The 12050-nt window shown below is 46.3% G+C and overlaps 1 protein-coding gene across 4 annotated transcripts; it reads right to left on the reverse strand.

Moving 5' to 3' along the window:
- Nucleotides 1–45: 45 nt before the first annotated feature.
- Nucleotides 46–10115, reverse strand: atad1a (ATPase family AAA domain containing 1a). 4 transcript variants are annotated; one of them, XM_083527435.1, is made up of 10 exons: nt 10005–10115; nt 8994–9197; nt 7454–7552; nt 2257–2377; nt 1971–2171; nt 1765–1871; nt 1332–1421; nt 1018–1068; nt 575–753; nt 46–338 (listed from the first exon to the last, which is right to left on the reverse strand). In XM_083527435.1, exons 2-10 carry the CDS (start codon nt 9153–9155, stop codon nt 236–238), a joined length of 1113 nt encoding a protein of 370 aa, XP_083383561.1. In that variant the 5' UTR covers nt 9156–9197; nt 10005–10115; the 3' UTR covers nt 46–235. The 4 variants fall into 4 exon arrangements, with proteins under 4 accessions (XP_083383561.1, XP_083383563.1, XP_083383560.1 ...); XM_083527437.1 differs by lacking the exon at nt 10005–10115 and adding an exon at nt 9611–9894 and having other exon boundaries at nt 46–326; XM_083527434.1 differs by lacking the exon at nt 10005–10115 and adding an exon at nt 9611–9894.
- Nucleotides 10116–12050: the final 1935 nt, after the last annotated feature.

Raw genomic sequence — 12050 nt, forward strand, 5'->3', positions numbered from 1 at the left:
ACACACACACACACACACACACACACACACACACACACTGATATATTACGTGTTGCACATATACATATTTATTATTTCCACTTCTGGTTGATGCTAAAATGCATTTTGTTGTTGTGTACCTGTTACTATACAAGGAGAAAGTTCTTTCCATCCATCAATCCATCTGTTGATATATCTATGATCCACTCTGATCTACACACAGCAGCTCGTTCGTGGGTTTTAGTCCATAAACACATTACTGAGCCGGAGCAGTGGCCTGTTTTGATTCGTTCATCTTGTCCAGACCGAACAGCAGGTCCAGCTGAGAAATGGGCCTCAGACACACACTGTCCACCATCCTACACACACACACACACACACACACACACACACACACACAAAGAGAGAAAAAGTAAATAAAAAAATTATTTAACCTGTTTATATTTCTACATAGATCAGAGTCTGGAAATAACCAGAAGATTTCATTCTCACACACACACACACACACACACACACACACACACACACACACACACACACACACACACACACACACACACACACACACACAGGAAGAGGAGTGAATGATCCGTACTCCTCTTCATCTTCATCCTGTTGGAGGCGCAGCTGCTGTGTGATTTCTTTTATCTGCTGCTTGCGTATAAAATCTCGGACTCGGTACAGAGCAGCGTCACGACACAACTCCCTCAGATCACTGCCCGAGAACCCCTCCGTCTGCTCAGCGATCTCCAGCAGGTTCACCAGCTTACTCAGCTACAGCACACACACACACACACACACACACACACACACACACACACACACACACACACACACACACACACACACACACACACACACACACAAAACATTTTTTTTTACGAGTTTTTATACGACTCATTTTCAGACACTACATTTCTCTATAACACTATATGACCAAAAGTATGTGGACAGCTGAGCATTAAATTTGGATGTGTTCAGTCTGGAATGATGTGAATAAACACGTCTCCAGTCAGTAAATCATAAAGAAATAATCACGTTTTCTCCTGTCAGGATGAGGTGAAGAATCTCCTTCCTCTGACTCGTATTCTGCAAACAGGAAACAGTATTATTTATTCTTTTACATCCGTCTTTCCGTCCTGTCTCTCTATCTGTCTGTCCTGCCTCTCTATCTCGCCCTCCCTCCGTCCCAGCTCTGTATCTCTCCATCCCGTCTCTCTCGCTCTCTCCATCCCTTCTTTCTATCTCTCCGTCCCGTCTCTCTAACTGGCCCTCCCTCCATCCTGTCTCTCTTTCTCTCCCTCCAGCTGAGTATTAATGGTTTATATATGAATAATAAAATAAACCCTTACAGGAAGTCCCACGTGGAAGGTTGCAGGCATCCGGCGCCGGATCGCTGCGTCCATGTCCTGCGGTCTGTTAGTAGCCCCCATCACCATCACCTATAACACACACACACACACACACACACACACACACACACACACACACACGACTGATTAACACCTTTAAACAACTAATTGTACATACATGTCCCAGAATAAACACCTGGACAGATGTTTAGAAGTGATATTGTAAGTGAAAACTGCACCAGAAGATTAATATAAAAAAAATACAAATAAATAAAAAACATCGTCTGGATTCTACATCAGACTGTCTGATAGCGTCTGTCTCCGTGTCCGATCATCTGATGAAGATCATGTTACAGATTAGGGAAGAACCTCATATGGTAAAGTATGCGGGGTGTGTGTGTGTGTGTGTGTGTGTGTGTGTGTGTGTGTAAACCTGAGTATCAGAGCTGGTCTCCAGTCCGTCCCACAGGCTCATAAACTGGGCCTTCATTATCGCTGTGGTCTCGTGATCCAAACTTGAGCGACTTCTTAGAAACGAGTCTGAACACAAGAGACGATTTCATTCATTTAACTTTAAATAATTTGAACATCAGATGAGTTAAAGTCATGATCGATGTTCAGACCTGACGAGTCACTCACCTATCTCATCGATGAAGACGATGCAGGGCTGCAGTTTAACAGCCAGTGAGAAGACAGCAGCGGTGAGCTTCTCTGATTCTCCGTACCACTTGTCGGTCAGGGTGGAGGCCTGCAGGTTGATGAACCTACAGCCTGAGGCTCTGGCTGCTGCCTTAGCGATTAAAGTTTTCCCACAGCCGGGTGGACCATATAACAACACACCTGAGGAGAAGAGAGACAGTGTGTGTGTGTGTGTGTGTGTGTGTGTGTGTGTGTGTGTGTGTGTGTGTGTGAGAAAGATTTGTACCTCTGGGTGGCTGGAAAAGTTTGGATCCACGGAACAGATGACGTTTTTGAAAAGGCAGGATGACGGTGTCTTGCAGTTCAGTGATGATGTCATCAAGACCTGCAACATCTCTCCATGTCACCTTTAATAATAAACATACATATAACACACTGTTCACTACAACATACATCTAACACACTTACAGACACACACTTACAGACACACACACACACACAGACACGAACACACACACACACACAGACACGAACACACACACAGACACAGACACGAACACACACACAGACACAGACACGAACACACACACAGACACAGACACGAACACACACACACACACACAGACACGAACACACACACACACACACAGACACGAACACACACACACACACACAGACACGAACACACACACACACACACAGACACGAACACACACACACACACACAGACACGAACACACACACACACACACAGACACGAACACACACACACACACACAGACACGAACACACACACACACACACAGACACGAACACACACACACACACACAGACACGAACACACACACACACACACAGACACGAACACACACACACACACACAGACACGAACACACACACACACACACAGACACGAACACACACACACACACACAGACACGAACACACACACACACACACAGACACGAACACACACACACACACACAGACACGAACACACACACACACACAGACACGAACACACACACACACACACAGACACGAACACACACACACACACACAGACACGAACACACACACACACACACAGACACGAACACACACACACACACACAGACACGAACACACACACACACACACAGACACGAACACACACACACACACACACAGACACGAACACACACACACACACACAGACACGAACACACACACACACACACACAGACACGAACACACACACACACACACACAGACACGAACACACACACACACACACAGACACGAACACACACACACACACACAGACACGAACACACACACACACACACAGACACGAACACACACACACACACACAGACACGAACACACACACACACACACACAGACACGAACACACACACACACACACACAGACACGAACACACACACACACACAGACACGAACACACACACACACACAGACACGAACACACACACACACACACAGACACGAACACACACACACACACACAGACACGAACACACACACACACACACAGACACGAACACACACACACACACACAGACACGAACACACACACACACACACAGACACGAACACACACACACACACACAGACACGAACACACACACACACACACAGACACGAACACACACACACACACACAGACACGAACACACACACACACACACAGACACGAACACACACACACACACACAGACACGAACACACACACACACACACAGACACGAACACACACACACACACACAGACACGAACACACACACACACACAGACACGAACACACACACACACACACAGACACGAACACACACACACACACACAGACACGAACACACACACACACACACAGACACGAACACACACACACACACACAGACACGAACACACACACACACACACACAGACACGAACACACACACACACACACAGACACGAACACACACACACACACACAGACACGAACACACACACACACACACAGACACGAACACACACACACACACACAGACACGAACACACACACACACACAGACACGAACACACACACAGACACGAACACACACACACACACACAGACACGAACACACACACACACACACAGACACGAACACACACACACACACAGACACGAACACACACACAGACACGAACACACACACACAGACACGAACACACACAGACAGACACGAACACACACACACACAGACACGAACACACACACACACAGACACGAACACACACACACACACAGACACGAACACACACACACACACAGACACGAACACACACACAGACACGAACACACACACACACACAGACACGAACACACACACAGACACGAACACACACACAGACACGAACACACACACACACACGAACACACACACACACACGAACACACACACAGACACGAACACACACACACACACAGACACGAACACACACACACACACAGACACGAACACACACACACACACAGACACGAACACACACACACACACAGACACGAACACACACACACACACAGACACGAACACACACACACACACAGACACGAACACACACACACACACAGACACGAACACACACACACACACAGACACGAACACACACACACACACAGACACGAACACACACACAGACACGAACACACACACAGACACAGACACAGACACGAACACAGACACAGACACAGACACGAACACACACACACACACAGACACGAACACACACACACACACAGACACGAACACACACACACACACAGACACGAACACACACACACACACAGACACGAACACACACACACACACAGACACGAACACACACACACACACAGACACGAACACACACACACACACACAGACACGAACACACACACACACACACAGACACGAACACACACACACACACACAGACACGAACACACACACACACACACAGACACGAACACACACACACACACACAGACACGAACACACACACACACACAGACACGAACACACACACACACACAGACACGAACACACACACACACACAGACACGAACACACACACACACACAGACACGAACACACACACACACACAGACACGAACACACACACACACACAGACACGAACACACACACAGACACGAACACACACACAGACACGAACACACACACAGACACGAACACACACACAGACACGAACACACACACAGACACGAACACACACACAGACACGAACACACACACACACACGAACACACACACACACACGAACACACACACACACACGAACACACACACACACACGAACACACACACACACACGAACACACACACAGACACGAACACACACACAGACACGAACACACACACAGACACGAACACACACACAGACACGAACACACACACAGACACGAACACACACACAGACACGAACACACACACAGACACGAACACACACACACACACGAACACACACACACACACGAACACACACACACACACGAACACACACACACACAACGAACACACACACACAACGAACACACACACACACACGAACACACACACACACACGAACACACACACACACACGAACACACACACACACACGAACACACACACACACACGAACACACACAGACACGAACACACACACACACACAGACACGAACACACACACACACACAGACACGAACACACACACACACACAGACACGAACACACACACACACACAGACACGAACACACACACACACACAGACACGAACACACACACACACACAGACACGAACACACACACAGACACGAACACACACACAGACACGAACACACACAGACACGAACACACGAACACACACAGACACGAACACACACACACACACAGACACGAACACACACACACACACAGACACGAACACACACACACACACAGACACGAACACACACACACACACAGACACGAACACACACACACACACAGACACGAACACACACACACACACAGACACGAACACACACACACACACAGACACGAACACACACACACACACAGACACGAACACACACAGACAGACAGGAACACACACAGACAGACAGGAACACACACAGACAGACAGGAACACACACACAGACAGACACACACACACACACACAGACACACACACACACAGACAGACACACACACACACAGACAGACACACACACACACAGACAGACACACACACACACAGACAGACACACACACACACAGACAGACACACACACACACAGACAGACACACACACACACACAGACAGACACACACACACACAGACAGACACACACACACAGACACACACACACACACAGACACACACACACACACACAGACACGAACACACACACAGACACGAACACACACACAGACACGAACACACACACAGACACGAACACACACACAGACACGAACACGAACACACACACAGACACGAACACACACACAGACACGAACACACACACAGACACGAACACACACACAGACACGAACACACACACAGACACGAACACACACACAGACACGAACACACACACAGACACGAACACACACACAGACACGAACACACACACAGACACGAACACACACACAGACACGAACACAGACACAGACACGAACACAGACACGAACACACACACAGACACGAACACACACACAGACACGAACACACACACAGACACGAACACACACACAGACACGAACACACACACAGACACGAACACACACAGAGACACGAACACACACAGAGACACGAACACACACACAGACACGAACACACACACAGACACGAACACACACACAGACACGAACACACACACAGACACGAACACACACACAGACACGAACACACACACAGACACGAACACACACACAGACACGAACACACACACAGACACGAACACACACACAGACACGAACACACACACAGACACGAACACACACACAGACACGAACACACACACAGACACGAACACACACACAGACACGAACACACACACAGACACGAACACACACACAGACACGAACACACACACAGACACGAACACACACACAGACACGAACACACACACAGACACGAACACACACACAGACACGAACACACACACAGACACGAACACACACACAGACACGAACACACACACAGACACGAACACACACACAGACACGAACACACACACAGACACGAACACACACACAGACACGAACACACACACACACGAACACACACACAGACACGAACACACACACAGACACGAACACACACACAGACACGAACACACACACAGACACGAACACACACACAGACACGAACACACACACAGACACGAACACACACACAGACAGACACACATGCGCAGACATCGTGTGTTTCATCATAAAATGAGAAGATGAAGTTGAACTGAAGAGAATGAAGAACGTTAATCGAGATACCTTCATACTGTGAGGATGGACCAGGTGAGCAGCAATATTCATCTCATACTCATTCAGACTCACTCCCTCCACCCCGATCCTCCTCATCATCTGCTGAGCCTGAGAGCGAGAGAGATAGAAAAGAACAGATTACCAACACAAGCATTCTCCATTAAACTCTCCCTGCTCTGGTCAATCACCAAACACCATTAAACACCCTCAACACTCACCAAACCACTTCACAACCACACCATTCCAGATCAAAACCAAACCCAACTTTATCTCAAAACATTCAAATAATCTAAACCTCTTAAAACTTCATCAATGTTCTTCAAAGCTTAATCAGACCTCATTCAAGCGTGCAAAACCCTACCAAACCTAATCAAAACTCACCAAACCTCACAGAACCCCATTAAAACTCACCAAACCTCACAGAACCCCATTAAAACTCACCAAACCTCACAGAACCCCATTAAAACTCACCAAACCTCACAGAACCCCATTAAAACCCACCAAACCTCACAGAACCCCAAAAAACCCACCAAACCTCACAGAACCCCAAAAAACCCACCAAACCTCTCACAACCCTATAAAAACCCACCAAACCTCTCACAACCCCATAAAAACCCACCAAACCTCTCACAACCCCATAAAAACCCACCAAACCTCACAGAACCCCATTAAAACCCATCAAACCTCACAGAACCCCATACAAACCCATCAAACCTCACAGAACCCCATACAAACCCATCAAACCTCACAGAACCCCATACAAACCCACCAAACCTCACAGAACCCCATACAAACCCACCAAACCTCACAGAACCCCATTAAAACCCATCAAACCTCACAGAACCTCATAAAAACCCACCAAACCTCTCACAGAACCTCATAAAAACCCACCAAACCTCTCACAACCCCATAAAAACCCACCAAACCTCTCACAACCCCATAAAAACCCACCAAACCTCTCACAACCCCATAAAAACCCACCAAACCTCTCACAACCCCATTAAAACCCACCAAACCTCTCACAGAACCCCATTAAAACCCACCAAACCTCTCACAGAACCCCATTAAAACCCACCAAACCTCTCACAACCCCATTAAAACCCACCAAACCTCTCACAACCCCATTAAAACCCACCAAACCTCACAGAACCCCATTAAAACCCACCAAACCTCACAGAACCCCATTAAAACCCACCAAACCTCACAGAACCCCATAAAAACCCACCAAACCTCACAGAACCCCATAAAAACCCACCAAACCTCACAGAACCCCATAAAAACCCACCAAACCAAACAGAACCCCATAAAAACCCACCAAACCTCACAGAACCCCATTAAAACCCATCAAACCTCACAGAACCCCATAAAAACCCACCAAACCTCACAGAACCTCATAGAAACCCACCAAACCTCACAGAACCTCATAGAAACCCACCAAACCTCTCACAACCCCATTAAAACCCTACCAAACCTTACAAAACCCCATCAAACCCCATGAAACCTCACAGAAGCCCCCAGTGAAGAAGATGAGAAGATGTGAAGGTATCACCCTCTTCTTAGCATCTGATTTTTGCTTCTGCGTCGGGTCCAGAGCCTCCACCACCCATCTGATGCTGTAGTACGTTGCTGCTCCAAAGATGGTGAGTCTCAGCAACATCCCCACCACCTCGTTACGGCTCAGGGGCCGCAGCAGGGCGTGTCGGGGGTCCATCACATCACGTGTCCCCGCCCACACATCCGACTAATACCGGAACTGAGAGATCAAAGGCACCCATTATTATCAACAACAACAATAATAATAATAATAATAATAATAATAATAATAATAATAATAATGTTGATGATATTTTAGCGTCAGTTAAAAAGCAGAAACACAGAATTTATTTTAAATGTAATATTTCTATTATTTTTCCAGTTTAAAACGCAGCCTGTGATTTAATTCCCACCCCTGCTCCGGCAAGAGCTGCTTGAGAGCATATAGCGACATACACCAGAGAACGGGTGGGAAAAAGAGATACATTTGCTAACGCTTTGTCCAGACTGTAACATTGTCTGTCAGCGACCTTATCATGTAAATCAACGTAAATATGAGCGATTAATATTTTCATAACGACATTAAACACAACGCGCTGTGATCATTCTAGAAATTATAAAGTCACATCTTACGATTTCACAGCATCACACTGCGACTTCCGCTTCTTGTGCTACAGCATAAATACTCCGGGTAAAATAAATGCTCCACTCCGGAACCAATCACAGTGTGATTTCACCACAAACACAGATTATTATTTACACAATTTTAAAATCTTCTTCTTTTTTCAGCTTCTCCCATTAGGGGGCGCCACAGGGGATCATCCGTCTCCATACCCCCCTGTCCTCTACATCTGCCTCTTCCCTCACCACATCCATAAACCTCCTCCTTGGTCTTCCTCTTTTCCTCCTTCCTGGTGTCTCCATCCTCAGTGTTCTGAAATTCTGATATACCCCATGTCCCTCCTCTGCACATGTCCTAACTGTATTTACACAATTTTAAAATATACTGATTAAAACAGGAGTAGACCTTCTGCAAATGCCTGAAGAGAAAATTCTGAAGGTGTTGAGATGTACATTAAGAAGAGTGTTCCTTCATCCTGCATCAGATCTCACTGCATGACTGTAACCCTCTGTCTGATGGAGGAGAAGCTGAAGAGAATAATCCACAGAATCATTTTTGCACCAGTAACTCTCACTACTGACCTGTTCACCTTCTCTCTTTTATACACGTGTTGTAGTTCCCACACATGGCCACACGAGGGCAATCCTGCTGCATCACATTCAACACAGGATCCCTTCAGTGTTAGATTCATAACACACACACACACACACACACACACACACACACACACACACACACACACACACACACACACACACACACACACACACACACACACTTTTGGATTATTGTGCAGAAATGTAGGAACAACATCAACTACAACAACAACGAAAAACCTGAAGGTCATCTTGTTTTCTGTGAAGGAACAGATGCGGGGTGTGTTTACGTCCTCCAGAAGTATCCGAGACCTCACAGCACAAATACTTTCACCTTCAAAAAAAATACATACCAACAAGACAGCAGTTAAACACCGCAGACGTAAACACAGCGGTTATATTTTGATGATAAGGTGTTTAGGAAAACATAACTAGAAGCACAGGTGGGGGATCAGTGGTTAAGGCATTGGACTTTGGATTGGAAGGTCACCAAGCTGCCACTGCTGGGCCCTTGAGTGAGGCCCTTAACCCTTTACTGCTCAGTTGTAAGTAACTCTGGATAACATCCCGTGTGTTTAATCTCTTCTACACCACAGCACTTTTATTGGTCAAATATATTTCCTGTTTTCCAGAGGGTCCACGAACCTTCTGCTATGAAACTTGTGTGATGTAACACGAGAGAAGTTTAGAGAAGCAGATGCAAGTGCAGTATTATTAGTCAGGATAATCCAAAAACGAGAAGCAAAGTCATAATCCAGATTCAGGTAAAGGTCAGGTGATGTACAAACAAAATCCAGTCGGGCGAAACCGAGACACAAAAACTGGGACAAACCAAATAGAGGGGGATGAGTTCACCGAAGAGTGTGTGTGTGTGTGTGTGTGTGTGTGTGTGTGTGTGTGTGTGTGTGTGTGTGTGTGTGTGTGTGTGTGTTATACAGAGCGTGTACTCTATGGGGTTCATTTTACCCTGATAGCTCCTGCCACGTTCCTGCTGATGGCTACATAAATGATTTTGGTCTGAAGCTCTGTGGATTTGCAGATGGATATGAACGATAAAACATGTATATAATATAAGTGCAGTTTCCTCCTCAGTCCAGCCGGAGGGTAACGTGTTTATGGAACTGCTGTGGAAGGAGTCTCCGGTGTCAGAGGTACAGCGAGGTGCGAATGCTTTTCTCTCATTCCAGATTGTCACTTTTCACTTCTCCCTCTAATGTTTCTTTCTCACAGATATTCAGGATTTTAAATGAATCAGCCAACGTCTGGAAAAAAACAAACCCTTTGCCTCATGCTGACAGCAGAAAGCGTCATCTATCAAAAAAGAACAGAAGCTTCAATAATGTGCTTTAAAAAAGAACAAGGAGAATGTCTGAAACACAAAAGGCAGGAAGAGTGGAGGACTGGAGGACCTCAGAGGCTCAGCTGACTGTATCGCTCATAAAAAACCCATCAATCCCCATCCTGGAGACTTTGTGATTTCTAATAAAGGAGTTTAACGGCGTGAGTGCGGCACTGAGATCTGCTCTGCCAAGGACCTTGAAGTTCAGAGCGAGTTAAGGACACAAACACTCGTCTCGTTCCAGCCTCCATTCATCATGCTGACAGATTTCTCCTGGTGGAAATAAACGGATAAACAGGACATTAAATGAAGGATGTGTGGGTGGAGCTGAGCACAAACACAAACACAAACCCATCTTCTTACACATGATGGATCAATAACACACTTCAGTCGTCCGGTGTATAAATCTTTAGATTGAACGGTTTGGACGGTGGTGGTTACGACTTTCTCCTTGTGCTTCCTGACTGATTGGTCTTTAGATTTGTGTTTTGTTTCTTGTCACCACTTGTATTATGA

Source organism: Silurus aristotelis, assembly GCF_946808225.1.
Source record: "Silurus aristotelis genome assembly, chromosome: 23".
Lineage (NCBI taxonomy): Eukaryota > Metazoa > Chordata > Actinopteri > Siluriformes > Siluridae > Silurus > Silurus aristotelis.

Coding starts and splice junctions, on each gene's coding strand:
- atad1a (XM_083527435.1), bottom strand. CDS start 9,155: ATGGACCCCCGACACGCCCTGCTGCGGCCCCTGAGCCGTAACGAGGTG. Junction 2,172..2,256: donor ACTTTTCCAGCCACCCAGAG/GTACAAATCTTT, acceptor TCTTCTCCTCAG/GTGTGTTGTTATATGGTCCA. Junction 754..1,017: donor TCATCCTGACAGGAGAAAAC/GTGATTATTTCT, acceptor TGTGTGCTGTAG/CTGAGTAAGCTGGTGAACCT.